Genomic DNA, 20,793 nt, shown 5'->3' with positions numbered 1-20,793 from the left:
TGCTGATCATTTAAAACTTGTTATACATTACCGTCAATGTTCTTATAGTTAAAATTGATAATAGTTTCAAGAATTATTAAATCGATTATTCAGGAGCATTTGCCTTTTGCTCAACGGAAAAAAATACCCCGTTAAACCTAAATGCTGGCTCTAATAAAACAAACATGCATGCTAATTTTATTTGTAATTATTTTATCGGGAAAAACAAATATATATCCAGGTTATGTATTGTCCGAGGAACTGTTGTTGTTGGTTTTTATTGCAGTGTGTTGGTTAACCTACATTAAATAGTTCCATATCATTGTGTACACTCCGTTCTTTCTGACAATAACGTAGTGACGTCACCATCTATGTATAGAATGGTTCCATATAAAATATAGTGTAACGTAACCAACAACTATTGTCACATGACAAACAAAATGGCAGGCGAAATTGGTGTCATTGTGTTGTTCAGTTGTTGTTTGGCCATCGCGATATGCAATGTTCAGCAACAATACAGGGAAAAGGGTCGCAGCGTTGCTGTTACGCAGACGAGTGGAATGCCATGGCCAATGCCAAAACAGATGACAGTTACGACAATCCAACGCATCCTTGATGTCGGTTCGTTCCAGTTTCTGGTATCCTCCTCTACACAAAGATGCGACATAATAGACGAAGCTTTTGTGAGGTATAGAAAGTACATTTTCGGGAACGACGACAGAACCTTGAAATTTAAAACAAACCGAAAGCCACGACATGGATCAATCGATCAAGAAGCTTATTTGGACACCCTGCAAATAAATATTGCATCTGGGTGTGATGGCTACCCTTCTGAAGAGTCCAATGAAGCATGTATGCATTATAACTTGCATGTATCTTGTTGTTAATAGTTAACATATCTTAACCCTTCACCACTGAGATATGTATTTTGAAGCATACAAGGTTAAATTTAATTAGATACCTTTAGTATGAAATTAAAGTTTTAAAGGCGTCATCTCCAAACCTTAGATACTGATGAGCAGCAAACAGCACAAAACCTGAACAGACTGCGAGTTACTTGCAGGCTGTTCTGGTTTTATGCTGTTTGCACAAAGCCATTTTCACTCTGCTTCTAAGTGGGAAAGTGTCAATAGTTTTAGTATCATAACATTATTATCATACAAAGTAGTTTTTCTTGAATACTTTGAGCTTTTATGAGTTCATACATACAGCAGCGACCTGGGTGGTCAGTGGCTTGGAGTTGGATTTTTGCAATTACTGGTGGATACTGATTGATGTGAATTATTGTATGATCATTGTTGTTATTTTACCAGTCCACTGAGTGCTGCCATTTGCGCACTAAAATCATATAATGGTCAAGACAAAGTAAAAAATCTAGCCAATATTGCTAAGCTATTTATATTGGTAAACAAAAACATGTTTATTTACATCATTTATCACCACTTTTGATTAAATGATTCAAAGTAAGATACATGTTAGGAGAGAAATATTTGTTATAACTTCGGGAAAATGAATAAAAAAAAGGCTGTGGAAGATATCATTTTCTTTATTAAATCAGTCAGGAATACACCATGTACTGCACAATAATAATTAAATGAAATTAAAGTGATTTATGTATCTGTTTTTGCAATATATGAAGCATATTATATGAAATCAGTTACTTTTTTAAATGAATTGTATTATATAATTTGCTTGAGCCCATATATTAGGTGATTTACTTCGCATTCATTACATACAAACTTGCTGTTGTGATCCTAAGTTTTAAAGGTATATTAAATCGGCAATGTAATTAATCATTTGCAAATACCTCATACCAAAATAAAATGATGAAGTAACACTGAACATGTGTTAAAATAAATAGATAATTTACCACATGTAAATGAATAGTGCATAAAGGAGTTAAACACATTTGATTGTAACATATCCTACTACACCTGTTTTGTTTGGGTTTTATGTATAAAGTAGATGAGATGAACCTTATTTGAATATTTGTTCATTTTCATCTGCATTTGTAACTCCCAATTTTTAAAACATAAATAATCAATACATAGGCAAAATAATACTAGTATATACACATAGTTTAATTCTGCTGCAGATACACTAATGATATCACAAGATGCTAGTACAGCAACTATTAATGCAAATGAAGTATGGGGAGCTTTGAGAGGCTTAGAAACATTCAGCCAACTTGTGTACCAGAATGACATGGGTCTGGTAAGTTACATTTGATAAGTTATGTATTTCTTTTTAAATAATTGCAAGTTAGTCATTGGTTTAAATAAACTCCAGCAAATTCTACGGGACAGACAAGAACTGTGGGGGGAAAAGTGAAAATATCAAATGCAAGTGTGAACATTTTAAGTTATGTTAGATAGAACAATTAGATGACTCACAATTACTGCTCGAAATATAACCCAATAAGTATATCTTGTCTTTTTTCAGGCTGTTATTAATGCTACGATAATCAATGATGCTCCCAGATTTCAGCACAGAGGTCTGCTGTTAGACACTTCGAGACATTTTCTCTCATTGGACATTCTGAAGGAAAACCTGGTTGTTATACATTGACACATAATCATCATGTATTTGCTCTTATGTAATCGTATGGTAAACTTTGTACATTATGACTTAATTGTGCTGTTCCCACTTTCCAATTTCATGAGGTTTGTTCCTTTTAAAATAAATTTGAAGCTAATGCCACATAAAATCAAAATAGCCAAAAACATGTTGGGTGTGTAATTGACAAATGAAAGCGGGTTTTAAAAATAGTGGGAGGGGGGCATATATTTAATTTTAAAAGTGTGGGTAATACAATTGGATGGGAACCACATATTTTAAAATGGTGTGGCAAACTATACCCCTATGCATTGTATAAGACCTTCATGGTAATTTTTAGCTCGGCTGTTTTAGGAGAAAACCCGAGGTATTGTCATAGCCAGCTCGTCGTCTGCTGTCGGCCATCAGCCATCCGCCGTAGGCGTTGTGCTAAAACCTTAACATTTGCTCTAAAATCAAAGTGCTTCCACCTACAACTTTGAAACTTCATATGTAGATGCACCTTGATGAGTTCTACACGCCACACCCATTTTTGGGTCACTAGGTCAAAGGTCAAGGTCACTGTGACCTCTAATATAAAACTTTAACATAAACCTCTACATTCGCTCTAAAATCAAAGTGCTTCCACCTACAACTTTGAAACTTCATATGAAGATGCACCTTGATAAGTTCTACACGCCACACCCATTTTGGGTGACTAGGTCCAAGGTCAAGGTCACTGTGACCTCTAAAAAAAAAATTATGACAAGCTTTCGCAGCCGAGCGTGGCACCCGTTATGCGGTGCTCTTGTTTAAGATGTCTGCACACTTACATAATTTATTAACACCACTTGTTCCATAATTTTATGTTGTTTTGATTATTATGTTTAATTAAAAGCTGGCTAATGCCTTGATAATATTTTAGAAAAAAGCCCTTGTAGAAGATATATGTCAGTTTTGCTTCTTGTGAGCCTCTGATACTATGGTATTCTTTTTTTTCCTGACAGGAATTGATGGCGCAGAACAAGTTCAATGTGTTTCACTGGCACATTGTCGATGACCAGTCCTTCCCATATGAGAGCTACTATTTTCCAGACATGAGTAGAAAGGTATTTAAGTGAAACCTTGTGGTGTTAAATTCAATTAGACATTCATTTTGATTAAGAAGTAGCTGATTTTGTTTTTCAGCCCTTGTCTTACATGTAGAAGGATTTGGCTGTCTGTTAGCCTTTTAGTATTTCTTCCAAAATGGTCACTTTTTATATATTTTTGTTTGTTCCTCTTTAAGTGTCAACATGTACCACATCTCAAACCAGATTATGGTCTTAAGGTTTAAATAAAAATTCAGTGAACACTGGTTTTTCCGCTAACTTACATGTTGTACAAATAAAATTGATTTAAATCAACAAGATTATATATTAACTTTCAAACTTATGTGACCTCATATTCTATATAGGGTTAGGGTTAGGTCTAAACATGTTCTACAAGACCCCTTTCCTTTTTCTAACATATTTCAAACATGGTTACCCATGTTTTTGTCCCCTACCGGTTTTACCGGAGGGGACTTATGGTTTGCGCTCTGTGCGTCTGTCAGTGAGTCTGTCACGCTTTTCTGGATCCTGCGATAACTTTAAAAGTTCTTCATATTTTTTCATGAAACTTGAAACATAGACAGATGGCAATATGGACATTATGCACGTTATTTCATTTTGTTCCTACGTCAAAAATTCTGGGTGCTATGGCAACAATTTTTTTTTTTTTTAAATTCTGACAATGATGGAGCAGGTAGGGGACATATATTGCTTGGCAATAGTCTTGTTTAATATCTGATTGGAATGAAGACACTTTAATTGAATAATTAAGAAATGATTGGTTCATTTTTATCAGTAAAGGCATTGGTAGGATGTAAAGAGGAGATATTCTCAAGCAGAAACCATTCTTATAACGGTTAACATTTGATGGCATTGGTCTCAGCATTACAAAATTGTTTGTGTTTAAGTTTCTCCAAACATGTAAACATATCAAAATAGTACACAATCTGTGTGTGATATGTAATTTTTATGCTACTTCTTATCAATTTGTGTGATTCATACGTAATATTTGCTTAGGTGTTGCATGATTTTTTTGTTAATGAATTCTTTTTGTTTATATTATAGTTGTACTACTCAAGTGAAATTTTTAGACATAAATGTTATTTCTTTTATATGTTTTTATTTAAAATGGAATATCTTAGGCATTAATAAGTATTAACGTTAAGCTGTTTATTAATGTCTCAAAGTTCGAGTTCAGATCATTCATTTATGGCTTGACAGTTCTGTTGATACAGTTTACTACACGATTACCAGTAAGTATTAGTTAGTGCTAAGCTTTTAGCACTCTGCTCCCACCTCCATGGGTTTAAGGCACGCCTTGTATAATGTACATTTACCATTGCTCTCCAGGGAGCCTACTCTGTCAGACATGTGTACACCCATAGCGATGTCAAAGAGATCATTGAGTTTGCACGTGTCAGAGGCATCAGAGTTATACCGGAGTATGATTCTCCAGGTTCGAAGAGCGATGAGTTTGTAATATTCTTGGAAACTGGTTTCAATTTTGGTTTTGATAGATAAAAATTACATTTATGTTTTACTTCTATAAAAATAAATAAATGAACATAAATGTGATTTTACTTAACATAAAAAATTAGCCAAACCCAGCAAAAATTCACTAAATTACAGAAACCTGCAATAAATTCGACCAGCAAAACGAAAAAATTTATAAAAAAGTATGAAAATCAGCATATCATTATATCTTAACTTGACAGTTTGCTCTATTGACTTTATATTTTGAAGCCTGTCTTTTTATGCCCCCCTTCAAAGAAGAGGGGGTATAATGTTTTGCACATGTCGGTCGGTCCGTCTGTCGGCCGGTCCTTCCACCAGATGGTTTCCGGATGATAACTCAAGAACGCTAAGGCCTAGGATCATGAAACTTCATAGGTACATTGATCATGATTGGCAGATAACCACTATTGATTTTCAGGTCATTAGGTCAAAGGTCACAGTGACTCAAAATAGTAAAATGGTTTCCGGATGATAACTCAAGAACGCTTAGGCCTAGGATCATGAATCTTCATAGGTACTTTGATCATGACTGGCAGATGACCCCTATTAATTTTCAGTTCACTAGGTCAAAGGTCAAGGTCACAGTGACTCGAAACAGTAAAATGGTTTCCTGATGAAAACTCAAGAATAATTAGACGTAGGATCATGAAACTTCATTGGTACATTGATCATGACTGGCAGATGACCCCTATTGATTTTCAGGTCACTAGGTCAAAGGTCAAGGTCACAGTGACAAAAAATGTATTCACACAATGGCTGCCACTACAACTGACAGCCCATATGGGGGCATGCATGTTTTACAAACAGCCCTTGTTATTTTTTATATTTGAACAGCAGTATGTCATATTTTTAGCTTCTTATGTCTTCTTATATCCCCAGCTATTGTGGTCATCATATGTCTTGAGTCTAGTGTAATGTATCATGCAACATATTCTTTAATCTTGTTATCACCCAATAGGCCACATTTTTCATTTTGATAATCTTAATGAAACATGGTCAGAATAATTATCTTAAGAATTTCATTGTAGAGTTTGAATCTGAGCAACATGCATTTAAAATTAGGTCACCTTAAGGTTAAATCTTACAAAAAGTTTGATACCACTCAGAGGTCACATTTATTACACAACTTTATTGAAACTTTGTAAAAATGTTCATCTTGACATTATCTAGACTAAGTGTGAATCTGGGTTGCATGCATCCAAAAACTAGATTATTTTGTCAAATGTAAGGAAGACCATGTAACCATTCTATAAGCCACATTTATAACTCGATAATTCTTCAACTTAAATGAAACTTTGTCAGAATGTTCATCCTTACGCTATCAATTGTGCCATTGAATTCCGGACAAGTTGGGTCAATAACTTTATCACTAAGTAAAATGGGTGTACTGTTAACTCAGGTGAATTCTTCAGGATCATTATGGACTTCTTGCAGTTGCAATCTTTGCAGTTTTATCACACTTGCTCCATGTGCTTTTGCATACTCAGGTCATTCTCAGTCGTGGGGGCTTGCAATCACTAACCTGCTGACCAAGTGTTACAAAGATGGACAGTTGTCGGGTGACTTTGGGCCAATCGATCCGTCAGTGAACTCCACATTCCAGTTCCTGCAAAATTTTTTCTTGGAGATTTCGCAAGTGTTCCCTGACAAGTTTATTCATCTAGGTGGAGATGAGGTCCCTTTTGATTGTTGGTAAGGGGTCAACAATATATATGTAGAAATAAATGCTGCTGTTGAAGAAATATTTTTTGGAGAAAAGTTTGTTTGAAATTTTGAATATTTTCTGTATTAACTTAAAAAGCAGGATTTTTGATCCTGTGATATTATATTGTTAATCTGGTCGACATGACTATTTATATTGGTATTGTGCAATAAATATGTATGTAAAAAGAATCACATTTCCAATACACTTGATTTAATTAATGATATTTAGATAGTAAAATTGGTTGTGTAGCATATTTGTAGGTAATTGGTAAAATACTGACATAATGTTAACTGAATGTTTAATCATCTGTATGTACATGATATCAGTATTTTACCAATACTGAGTATCTAATTGATACAATTTTCTAAATAGAAATCCTTTTTGTCATTGGCGTCGCTCTAGAGAGCGGCGACTAGTATGTAATGCATTTTTTTTTCGCTTATGGGAGGAGAAGTTATTTTACTGATCAATGTATATATTTTTAGTTTTAAGAATATCTTGCATAGTGGTGATTTTTTGTGTAAATTAGTGTAAATAAGTACTGCATTTGTGCCTATTACATTTATTACAACATTGATTGCCAATAATGCAAAGCTAATTGTTTTAATTAATAACTGATCCACAACTGATCACAGGGGAAAGATCACAGGGACTGGGCAAATACGCGAAACTTTCTGGTTTTGTATAAAAACAAAACATAATCAAAATATATTTATTTTGTGGTTTTTCTAATTTGCTTATTTAGTGGAGAATCAATGTAATACGATATTTGACGACATATCGCGCAAGCAAGTTTATTGGAAGGCGTAGTGTTACGAAAATGTACAATGTATTAGTTTATAAATAGAAAAATAATAACAATCGCTATACACAACTTCACCAAATAGCAGTGCATAAATGATGTCAGCCAAAATAGCTAAGTTGGGAGAGCGTTAGACTGAAGTTGTTTATGCAACAATCATCTAAAGGCCCCCGGTTCAATCCCGGGTTCCAGCACGAACAGAACAGTTTGGCAGCTGACTTTTTTTTCAGTCAGGTTAATAAATATAATAAAGCTTTATTTTTGTAGACATTTTAAAATCCATTTTACTACAATTGGACATTTTTATTAAAATTAATGGATGCCGCGTGGTGACAACGTTAATTAAAATTTCTTACATCACTTATATATCTCATAAAAAATACACGTGTTTTTATATTAACAAATAAATGCAAACAACACATCTATTATCCATGTACAATCCCTACCACATGTAGATCGCGAAGCGCGACATGTATTATTGATTGTAACAATGAGTTGCGATAAAGGAAGCAGCCGCTTATCAAGGAGGAGCTGTATCCCAGCAACCCGTTTCCCTAGAGTCAAGCACTCCTCTGAGTTTTTTTTTAAGAACCACATATAGAGCGCAAAGCGCGACACGTATTACTATCCAGGTGGTATGGGCCCGTTAGCATTATCCGACCATTACGTCCATAGTTATCTTCCTTAGAATTTGAGAAATTTTGAATTCGTTGTTCGAAGTCCAAAATTTTCATCCGATTATTCCCAAACTTGTACAGGGTTTTTTTATCAATGAGGACCCAACCCAAACTCTATATGAGCAATATCGGACCATAAGTCAAGAATGATGTCTCTTTGAATTTAAAAATAAAAGTGAAAAATTGCTTGGTTAGGTGATTATGTCAACATTTTTTATCAGATTCTTTTTAAACTTGCAGTGTCTTCATATCAATGAGCATTTTTACCTCATTTAAAATGAGAAACATTGGGACAATAAGTCCAGAATTTGTTTCTTTTAAATTTGACAAAATAAACAATTTCCACTTGTTTAAAAGATTTCACAACTTTCGTCTGAATATGTCCAAACTTGTTAAGTGTTTTTATATCAGTATTACTCGAACCCTAATGAAAATGATGAATAGCGGAGCAATAAATCTATTATGATCTTTTACTGAATTTCAAAGTATTGTGAACTGCAGCTTCTTTATGCAATTTACAGTTTTTATTCTTTTTTTTTCAAACTTTTACAGTGTTTTCATATCAATGAGTACTCGACCCCTATCGTAAATGAGCAACGTAAGAATAAGTTCAGAATCATCTCCCCTTGAAGTTGAGAAAAATATGAAATTACGCTTACAAGATGAAGCAGATTTTTTTAAACCTACACAGTTCTATTCCATTAATGAAAACTGCACACGAATGCCAGTAAAAAAAGGAAACCAATGTAAATTAAATGAACTATGAAATATTTGGGGGTTACAACACAAAATCATAGATAATGGTTATTTGGGGGTTATAACACAACATCATAAATAATGGTTATTTGGGGGTTATAACACAAAATTATAGATAATGGTTATACCAGTATCTTTTTCTATTTTGTTTAAAATAATCGGCCAATACATTCATATTTACAGTAAAAAAAATCGTTCCATGTTACTTCATTGAGTGCCTTTTACACTGAAATTCCCGTCGCCCTTTGATGCTTTGCATCAATACCTATCTTGTGTGTCATACTGATATTAAATTAGCAATTTACAGGGAACAGTAAAGTTTAAAGTCTAGCTAGATGTATTGACACCATAACTGATTTGGTAATTACATTGTGCTTGAAAATATGAGTATAATGTCCATACTTGAGACAAGAAAACTTGCAATCCTGTTTTAATGATACCAAGATTCTGACCCAGCCATGTTCAAAATGTAATAGTGCAAGAAATGCTAGCTTGCACTAGAATTCACTGCTAAATCAGGACATTTAATTTCCTATTTTCAAAGCAGAAAGTTCTACTTTTAATGATAAAAAGTTGTTATTAGTCTACCTGTCAATCATAATGTAAAAGCATATATTTAAAAACAGCATCATTTAAAAAAAAAGCAAAAGCAAAAAGGCAAATACGGTTTTTGTTATTCTATGCCATTCCCCAGTTATTACAGAATTAAGATATTAAGCGGTATTATTTGTTTATCTGTATTCATAATGGCGTAAAGCAAACATCTGTCACGAAACATTCTTCATTGTTAGATCTTTTCATAAAGTATGCACTGTATTTCTTTCATTTTGTACGAAGCTAAATATGTATTAAAAGTATTGTGTTGGACACAAATGTATTTTTTCAGTTTGCATGCGTTATCAGAATCTAAACATGTTTTGTGGTTCTTGTCAAAATGATATTTTGAATTATGTATGTATCATTGGTCAGCAAAAAATGAATTGTATGCGTTTGTTCAATAACCATTCGATGATGCAAAATGCCAGAGTAAACTAGCACTAATAGGCTTTTGATGGTTTGCATCTTGTTGTTACTATTGATGCTGTTAGGTATTGTTTTGTTCAAAGGGAGAGCAATCCAGATATAACCAGTTTCATGACCATGATGGGGTATGGGAAGAACTATGCGCTTCTTGAAGAATATTATATGCAAAGGTTGGTATCAGTCAAAGGTTAGTTTTCCTGTCGTCCTTTTGTTACTATGGTACACATTACATTTGTAAGGAACACTCACAGTTTACAAATGGTCTTGTTTTAGTTACCGGAACACTGCCTCAATCCGCCACATTTGGAAGGTGTTAGCACTATTTTTTTTAATGATGTAATACTAATAAATAGATAATAAATTCAGTATTTTCAGAAGGTACATGCAACATAAATGAGATGTGTGTATCCATTCAAACCATTTAGTAAATGATGTAAATCATACACGCAAAATCAATTAAAAATGCATAAATTGATAGGAAATTTAATAAGTGTTTTTATAGTGCAGTCTATCTAACTAATAAATAAGCTTGTACTCGCCTATTATTTTAATAATTCAAATATATATTAATGTTAATTCATTCCTATCTCGGAAGTGTGATATTAAATGAATTTGGTCATGGTTCAAGAGAAAAAGAAATCACTGGAAAACTAAATAAACTAAGCATTTAAAACATATACTGTCTGCATTTATCATTGAATAAATGAATTGCTGTTGAATGGTAGTATTGGCTTATCTTATGCTTAACAAAGTTTCACTGTCTACCACCTACAACATTAGGATACACACACCCATGTTGCTCATGTCAACATATCATCACCTAACGTTGACCTTGACCTGCTATTTCTAAGTAAAAAAATGTGTAACTTTATGTAAATATGCAAACACGTTATTACAACTCTTGTGAACCTACAGAGTTGTTGTTTAAAGTTATTCATAATCCACCAATTTTACCCTAATGCATTTTATGAAACTGAATGAGCTGCACAGAACCGCTGAATAACAATTTTTGTGTCGAAAAAAATGAATGTTGTCTCTCTAAAATTAATTACATTGGCTTTGATCTTTTTTATTGGAATACAACATATTAAGAAAGTTGTCGTTACAACAATTGTTTCTTTCAGATTGATAGACATTGTCCAAGGATTAAATAAAGGGTACATGATATGGCAAGAGGTTATTGACAATGGTGCAAAGGTAATATTCATTGTTTAACACCTCCTTATTCTTTGTTTCTTGATTAATCTATACCTCAATTATACTACCTTTTCGGATTAGATATATTCACTGAAGTCTATAAAAAAGTATCAATATTTACTTTAGTATGCTTTAATGCCATTTACAATAATAAAATTATCATTATTTCCACAGTTTACTTTAAACTAATTATTTGAAACAGGTTGCCCCAGACACTATAGTACATATCTGGAAAGGTGGTTACCAGGATGAGTTAACAAAAGTTACCAAACTTGGGTACAATGCGGTATTATCTGCCCCTTGGTATTTGAACTACATTTCCTATGGCAGCGACTGGAGAAACTACTATCAAGTCGAGCCACTTAATTTTAATGGTAACGAAGCAATTATATGATCTTTGCTATAAATACACGATTTCCATAAGTTGTATGTATTTTCAAACCGTACTTGGTATACAAAATTTACAAATTCTTTACATTACAATCTCAAACTATGGCACATGTTGTTTATGCCAGATTTTAATGCATCTTATGTTTGCAATTAATGGCTGCAAGAAGACTGAACAGTTGTGCATGTACAATGTACAATACATTTGATTTTTTATGATGAAATACCAAATGTTAAATTAAATAAACTCAAGCTGCATTATGTTTTTCGTTTTGAATGTCTGTTTGTATGTTGAATTTATGTCATCACAGGATTCAGAATGACACAGACATTCTTATTATGTACATTTTAATAGATTTTTCGTCTATAGTGTAGCTTTTTCAAATATTTCTCTTGTAAGCAAGTTAACCAACTTCGTATACTATTGCTGAAATCTACAAGTGCGCATTTAGTAACAAATACATGTATTACGTTAGACTTGAAGTTAATATTTGTTGTGTGTATAGGTACAGATGCCCAGAAGGCGCTTGTGATTGGAGGTGAGACGTGCATGTGGGGAGAGTATGTGGACAACACAAATCTCATACCTAGGATGTGGTAAGTAGCGATTCCCAGTTGGTTGCTCGTAGAAAAGTTTTCCTTTTGAAGTGTGTAACCCGAAAAGAATATTTAGTTTTAAGATGCTTATTTTTCTTGTTTTTGAATGCTGTACATGCACGTAATTTCATGTTTCCGTTACTTATACATTGAAGCTTATACATAAAGATATAATGGTTCGAATAGTCTTGATTATTGTAGCAAGAAGATTAATGAAAAATATTGCCTTTTCCGGAATTCAAATCTGGGACCTCTGAAAGCAAAATCAAATGTGCTACCTGTCGCACTCCAGCCTTTATTATTAATCAGCGAAACATTAAATCCCTGTTAGTGCTAACTTTTTTTCAAATTACCAAAGAATTATCGATGAAACGGATTACAAAGGTTTTATCATTTCACCGATGATCATCCATTAAATAATAATTTTTGTATTATTGTTTGTCAGGAGTGTTAGTTTGCTTGTTAAAACAATATACAGTATTTTTTGGATTGATAAACTTTTTTTTTTAACAGTACGTATGGGGTTTTTATCGTTCACAACAGTATATAATGCCTGTAATACTGAAGAAAGCGGTGAAAAAAACAAATAAACAGACTAACACTCATTGTAAACGCCTAATATTTAATCGAATAATACCAGAGCACATGACAAAGAGATTCTGAACTTGTCAAAAAAAAAAGAATAGGACATCAGGTATTTTCGTGTTGATGGCAAAACTATGATCACATGACAACTATTTCTCAGGCCCAGGGCTGCGTCTGTAGGCGAGAGGCTGTGGAGCCCGATGGAAGTGAACAGTGCAGATGCGGCCACATCCCGACTGGAGGAACACAGGTGTAGGCTCCTCAAGTAAGGGAACAACGTTAAGTTCTCTTCTAGGATTTGTTATGAAAGTTTCTTGTATAGTTCTGTAGATGAATTAACAGCAGATATTGTAGATTTTGTAGGACTACTTTTTAGCTCGGCTGTTTTCGGAGAAATCCCGATGCATTGTCATAGCCAGCTCGTCCGTAGTCCACAGTCTGCGTCATGCTAAAACCTTAACATTGGCTCTAAAATCAAAGTTTTTCCACCTACAACTTTGAAACTTCATATATAGCTGCACCTTGATGAGATTTACACGCTACACCCATTTTTGGGTCACTAGTCAAGATCACTGTGACCTCTTATATAAAAAAGAAAATTCTTTTGACAAGATTTCATTTATTCAAAATCGCACTGCAGCCGAGCGTTGGCACTCTCTATGCGGTGCTCTTGTTATATATTTTGTTTGAAACTGATGTAATGCTTACAATGCTTGTAATTGTAAATTTGTTATTGTACCCTACCGGTGAAACCGGAGGGGACTTATGGTTTGCGCTCTGTGTGTAAGTCAGTCAGTAAGTCAGTCACACATTTCTGGATCCTGCAATAACTTTAAAAGTTCTTAATATTTTTTCATGAAACTTAAGACATGGATAGATGGCAATATGGAGATTATGCACATCACTTCATTTTGTTCCTACGTCAAAAATTCTGGTTGCTATGGCAACTAATAATTAAAATAAATAAAATCTGACAATGGTGGAGTTTCACCAGTAGGGGACCATAATGCTTGACAATAGTCTTGTTTGTAGTTTGAGCGATGTTATTCTGAGTATGGGACCTTTAGTAGTGCAATCGTTTTCAGAACGCGGCGTTATTCTCAAACTAGTTAACATTTAAATGAACGAATATCTTGGTAAGAAACATACTTTTGGCACACTATTGACATGATAGTATCAAACACAAAATCAAGTTCAGAAAATGTCTTAGTGTTGTGTATAATAAAATACATATGTGTGAGCAAAAACTTCTTATGGAAATCGGTTTAGAATGTTATTGTTTATTTCAGACGAGGTTTCCCTGTACAACCCGTGAATGGACCTGGCTTCTGCTCAGTGGAACTGTAATGATTACCAATTAGCGAATCACTCCTCTGATCTATGAAAACAAAACTACACAACCAATTAACTTGGTGCAAATTTAGTTTTTATTGTTTATAACGAATATGTAATCAACTCCATAACCGAATTGGATTGACTTTGAACATTTCACAAAATTGGGTCGGCTAGCACAGTTAGTAGAACACTTGACGACAAATACAAGGATCGCGGGTTTGGTCCCTGATCCTCAAAACTTTTGATGATAATCTTTCATGAAATCCCTTTTACATCCCTTCACACCATCTCTTTAGTCAATGTTGTCAGTACCTGGCATAACTCAGGAAAAGTGTGAGGTTGTAAACTGGCAGCATATTTCAACAAACAAACAAAATGTCACAAACACATTATTTTTGTATCATGTGTAATGTTTCATTAACATCAATACTATTTTTATACCCCCACTAAACGAGGTTTAGGGGGTATATAGGAGTGGGCTTGTCGGTTGGTGGGTCTGTCGGTCGGTCGGTCCGTGTCAGCTCTCTAATTCAAGTAGTTTTCATCCAATCTTCACCAAACTTGGTTAGATGTTGTATCTAGATGATATCTAGGCCAAGTTCGAACACAACTAAACAATGTTTATGGGGGGTATATAGGAGTGAGCTTGTCGGTTGGTCAGTCTGTCGGTCCGTGTCCGCTCTCTAATTCAAGTACTTTTCATTCGATCTTCACCAAGCTTGGTCAGATGTTGTATCTAGATGATATCTAGGCCAAGTTCGAACATGGGCCTTGCCGGGTCAAAAACAAGGTCACAGGGTCACTTAGTGCGTTATAAACATTCAGCATGTTGTCTGCTCTCTAATTCAAGTAGTTTTCATCAGAGCTTCACCAAACTTGGTCAGAAGTTGTATCTAGATGATGTCAAGGCCAAGTTCATGGGTCATGCCGGGTAAAAAACTAAGTCACTGGGTCACTTTGTACATTTTACACATTCAGCATGGCGTCTGCTCTCTAATTCAAGTAGTTTTCATCCGATCTTCATCACACTTGGTCAGAACTTGTATCTAGATGATGTGTAAGTCAAGTTCGAACATCAGCCATGCAGGGTCAAAAACCAGGTCACGGGGTCAATTAGTGCGTTTTAAACATTGAGCATGGTATCCGCTGTTTTTTGTGAAGACAACATGCAAAATAATCTGTTTCAATGCGGCATGTGGGGGTATTCGTCACGTCTGTGACAAAGCTCTAATTTTGATGCCTGTGATTGTTTCCAAATGTATTAAATACATATTTATAAATTCGTTTGAATGTTGGTTACTGTCTTGATATAGTATCTTGAGTAGCAAATGGACAGCTGAGACATCGTGGTTTTCTACCATGTCCGGTAGTCGTGCACACTAACGCAACAATATGCAGATAAACATCTGAGCAAAAAAGCATAGAAATATAATTCTTTTCAGAACATACATACAATATTGAAATCATGTTAAAATGCATCAATACGGACTGATTTATTGAACATAAAGCGTTTTTTGAAAATGTTAATTAAGGTTTTATACCACTATTACATTATTAAAAGCCAGTCAAAAGCCTTGTCCACCGAATTTATTTTAATGCGCTCAATGTAATCTCAAAAGTGACCATTTTTGCGTTGTCATCTTCATACTCATAGCGATAATTATCAGAATATATAGAACATAACGTTGTCTGCTCAAGTTTTTACCCAGGGAGAACACATCACATAAGCTTTGGGGTCAAGGGAGGGGGAAGGGCACCTCTCCCCTGTTCTCACCGGTTAATCTATCTAATAAACTGTTCACATCCTGGAGAGAGACAGAGAGAGAGGTACTGATTTTCATCAAGACCTACTGATTTGATCAAACGTTGAAAGAAATTAATGACCATGTTCGGATAAAAAAAATGAAAAGTAAGATCAGATACAAATCTGGTTAATACAACACACACGTTTAAAGCCAACTCCTAGCTTCATAAACTTTATAGGGTACCAAAAAACGGGATTAAAGCACGCCAAAACTGCCTATTTTTTAGAGAAACGTATATGCTTGTGTTGGCATCACGTCGAGTCATATTCGAGTCATGTTGGTAATGCGTTAAGTAAATATGACATTATGAAGAGTTATAATACCTTTGGTGAAGTCAATTTGGGATTGTGTCTGGTCGAAAATAATCATAACCTTTAGTCCAGCTTACATACTGTTTCGTCAAGTTGTCATCAGGTTTAATCAGATTTGAGTCATGTACAGTCAAGTTGACATTGTGTTAGGACAGGTTTTTTGCGTATGACTGTGTTCAGATGCCATTATTTTGCGTCCAGTTTGTTTTTGATCTGGTCGTTTGATGGTCGGTCGAGTTGATATCGGGTTGAGTCAGGATGACTTAACGTTCAGTTAAGGTGGCATCAGATTGATTTAATTCGGCGCAAGGTTATATCAAACGCAATACATATTGCGTGGCTTTCACTTCGAATCAAGCCATACATGTTATGTAGTGTTAACTGATGCCAATCGTTTCCACTTGCGTGTTTGTTTGATGAACTGAACTTAGTAACCATACCACGCAGCAGAGTTATATTGGCTAGAGGTTTTATTTCTGAAACGCAACATTACAATACACGACTTGAGGTACAGTTTATACCACTTAACATATCATGCTCTTGGCTAAACATATTTGACGCAATAAACTGTCATTTTGGCCCAAATTACAGCATTGAACAATAGAAGCGTGGACGGACGAGTGTGCTTGATACTCATGAACGACCATTCCTACCATAGAAGACTTGCAGACAGGTATCAAAAGAACTTGTAAGTTGTTAAAATCACATTCACAGCGATACGCTGTATAAAATGAAAGTGAATGACACAAATGCCATAATGATAACAAAACACACTATGAACAACAAGAGTAAGTTTATAAATTTCTCTTTAAGGGTTGGCAACATGAATTTGAATAAACACTTCGAAAACTATTTGTTTAATGATCGATGGAAAATATCCTGTCGATGTAATGGTATTCTTAAATTGGTTTTATCGCCTAAATCTGATTGAAGTTGGCACATGATATAATGTCCCATAAAAACTCTATATGCCTTTAAGTGGTTTTTCATGTGAATATTGAAGAATGCATATAATGGAGCCACTCGAATAGCGTCAGCAGAATTATTTGTGCTAACATCAGAAAAATATTTATTGTTGTCAGACACTGTAATCGTTTTGTTTTTGCATAATATAAGGTTTATCTTAATATCAACCTGAAAGAAAAATTATTGCATTGCAATTTGGCGAAGATTGGTTATAGCAGTGTAGAAAAAAATATAACCAACAAAATGTCGCTTTGCTTTGTTTGTTTAGGCATTGTTTAAAGATTTAGAACGTCAAAAATAATATGAATAATTTAACTTTATATAATAACAAACACAAACATTTCTTCCCACGTCCGTTGGGACTATTTCAGATATTTGATTGCAAGTCTGTATTGCGTCCATTACATACTGTAAGTTTTCATTATCTTACTTGGTTCAAAGTGAATTATAAAAATATAAAAGAAGAAATGCTCTGCGTGATACTTGTTTGAATATAAAAAACACAGCATATTATCACTTTGACAAGAATGTAATTAAACACTATTGAGCTAAATAATCTAGAGAATTATGAATTTAACATGTGTCATATTTAATTACAATAACGAAAACATACAATTACGTTTACTATTATTACATAATTACATGTCTGAAACATTTAACACAGATTAATCAAACACAAATAAAGAAACACTGATATATGAACGCGAGTCTTTGATTGAAAAGGTCATAACTACCAATCTTATATAACGATTCGAGGCGAAGATTAGATCTCGTCATATTTAATTCATATACCGTCTCCAACGGACACCCTTATATTTTAGATATGATTCTCATACTAAAGAAAAGATATTTGCTGTTATCTGTTTAGCTCAGCATTTTAATCTCTTTTCTTTAAAACTACAGATGTCTGTTTGTAAAATGGAGAAGGTTTCCTCTGAATTCATTATTGTTTTCTACTTAAATATCATCAAATGTATAACGTGGTCAATATATGTCACGTTGGTGGACGCAGCTTTATTTCACGTGTAAACATTTGACGTGAGTCCGAGTGATTAATCATTTTGACTTTATAAAATACACTTGTGAAAAATGGATTTTGAAGATATATGCATCAACTTAAATTAATACATTCGTCAAGGGGATGTTTATCTATGTGCAACATTCGCTAAAGGGCGTTCATTTGAACTTTGTTGTGCGTCTGAATCACAAGAAATGCTAGCGATAACTCTTGATTTAGCATTGGTATTAGCATGTTTCATATGCACATTCCGGAAATGATAGCAACACAAGCAATAGTGTGTATTTTGAGCCATACTATTCAGCAACGAAAACACAATCAACAAAGTATGCATTAATTGTCTATGTATGATCCGTTAACTTAGTTATTCTAACATTATCAAAAATTTTATAAACAAAGCATATGCCATTGAAAAAAACATATGATCAATATTGTTAAAACGTTACCTACCTATGCATAATAATAACGAAAGTTCATTTGATTTTTTATGATGAGAGAATTTCGATATGAATTGTTATTAACGGTGATAACTGTGTATGTGCTTGAATACAGTAAAATGATGAAAATAAAAACTACAAGGCTTCCTTTATAACTTCCTATTTTTTTAACAAAATATAAATGTTCTAACATTCGTAAAACTATAACCGTTTCAGGTAACGAAATTCGCGCAACATTAAATTTATTAAGACCACAGTAAGTCTACATGCATAATTTTTAAGGTATTTTCTTTTGCCACTTGAAGCTTGTAGGATTTTATATGATTATTCCATTGCAATAGAATACTAGATTGTTCAATATCACGTTTATAGGGTATAACATTAATGTCAAATTATAATTACCAAAGAAGTGAATAATGAAGATACATAAAGGTTTCATATTTCAAGTTTGTGAAATGAGATATATTGTGTACTGTAACAATGAGAAATTAGTATTGAGAAATTATGGACCATTTATTCAACATGTTTACTATCATTTAGCGTTAAATGAAATAAATACTTAAAAAATGTCGTTAATCTTTTAAGAAATATGGATAATTTAAAATAGTATACATGACTTCCCGACTTAATGGTATAATAACTTAAGTTTTTCATCAGTTTAACCTGGTGTGACGAAATCCTATTAGCACAAAAGAGATAATGTAACCGTCAAAAATAAGTTTAAATCTTTATAACGACGGAACAAAATACAACTGACTGCCCGATCATGTGTCCGCGATGAAATGTTAAATGCCATATCAGTACAGAACACATTCCTTATATAATAATTATCTCCTATGTCAGTTTTATGCCGGCATTGGTCAATTCAAATAAATAATTCATTCTGGTTAACGAACGAAATAAAAAATATCACAGACGACCAGCATTAACTTAAAGGTAATACATTATGTTGTCTTAAGTTTTAAAATATTTAAAACTCAATATAACGATTAAGAAATATAAATCAGGCATAGCGTACAGAGACTGCTTTATTTCGGAACGAACTCAATTAAGATATTTTAGTATTCGACATTGTTCTGACAAAAAAACACATTCTCGTATATCTCGGATATTCGTCTAATTGTTTTGTAATAAATATAACTGATTCGGTGAACGGCGTTTACATACTACGCATCAGTTATGAGTTTCATAATCATTAATCCGGCTGTACAGCATTCCAACTACATGTATTAATCATATATATCCAGTATATTGGATGTGTTTTAGAGTATATTATGTATAATGCACGTGCTCTGTAGATATAAAAGAGGTAAAATGCATTAGTGCTTAACCCAATTGAATCCATTGCACTGTTATCACGCACGCGATATGTCAAGTAATCTGACATCATTCTTATTTGGCTTGGTCTTTAGGGTAAACGCGTCTGTTGTTGATACCATTAGTGAAACAATTACATATTTATTGACGTTTACATCGATGGATGGAATGTTGAAATGGTTCGTTAAATTGAAACAGTTTTCAATCCTTCGCAGTAATTCTTTGCCATATATTGTTCGGCTGTGTGTTCGTAACATGGAATTATGCAATAATCTTTCTCCTTTGACCCGATGCAATAAAAAAAATTTTGTTGAAACAACTGTGCGTAATTGGTTTGATGGTTGTTATGAAAAGCAACAAAACACCGCTTTTTTAAACAAATACGAACATATTTCTGTTTGCTTATGTTGTACCGTAATGTTAAACTAAAATAACACAATTTAAACGAAAATCCCATCTGAAATAAATACATTAACGCCTTACATTAGACGTATGCCAAATAGTTATGTTGTATTAATTGTGTATGTAGTTTTAAAATGCATAACAGCTAGTAATTCAACTTTGAATGGAACCATGTCGTTATGCACCATCACGTGTGATATTACAACGTTTGTATTTATGTAAGGGCCCATATAAATACCACCACAAATATAACGCAATATTTATCCGACATTTATCCCAAGTAGTAACACAGGTTTTGAGGCATTGCTTTTCACATCATCCAAGCAAAAAATGTCTTCATGTTGTTTCTAAAC

General features: G+C 33.8%; 1 protein-coding gene across 1 annotated transcript; it reads left to right on the top strand.

Moving 5' to 3' along the window:
* Nucleotides 1-381: 381 nt before the first annotated feature.
* Nucleotides 382-15,479, top strand: LOC127850376 (beta-hexosaminidase subunit beta-like). The gene is made up of 12 exons (XM_052383360.1): nt 382-831; nt 2,075-2,193; nt 2,422-2,532; nt 3,522-3,623; nt 4,956-5,061; nt 6,608-6,812; nt 10,167-10,253; nt 11,208-11,280; nt 11,483-11,654; nt 12,174-12,264; nt 13,010-13,114; nt 14,139-15,479. The coding sequence occupies exons 1-12, from the start codon at nt 408-410 to the stop codon at nt 14,194-14,196; spliced, it is 1,653 nt and encodes a 550-aa protein (XP_052239320.1). The 5' UTR covers nt 382-407; the 3' UTR covers nt 14,197-15,479.
* Nucleotides 15,480-20,793: the final 5,314 nt, after the last annotated feature.

This window comes from Dreissena polymorpha, chromosome 11 (genome assembly GCF_020536995.1).
Source record: "Dreissena polymorpha isolate Duluth1 chromosome 11, UMN_Dpol_1.0, whole genome shotgun sequence".
Classification (NCBI taxonomy): domain Eukaryota; kingdom Metazoa; phylum Mollusca; class Bivalvia; order Myida; family Dreissenidae; genus Dreissena; species Dreissena polymorpha.
Note: the sequence above shows the minus strand (reverse complement) of the source record. Positions and strands in the feature narration are given on the sequence as shown.

What these genes read in the sequence shown, in the direction of transcription:
- LOC127850376 (XM_052383360.1), top strand. Translation starts at nt 408, where the DNA reads ATGACAAACAAAATGGCAGGCGAAATTGGTGTCATTGTGTTGTTCAGT. An exon ending in GAGGTCCCTTTTGATTGTTG is followed by an intron (nt 6,813 to 10,166) that starts GTAAGGGGTCAA and finishes TTTTGTTCAAAG; the next exon opens with GGAGAGCAATCCAGATATAA. An exon ending in TTATTGACAATGGTGCAAAG is followed by an intron (nt 11,281 to 11,482) that starts GTAATATTCATT and finishes TATTTGAAACAG; the next exon opens with GTTGCCCCAGACACTATAGT.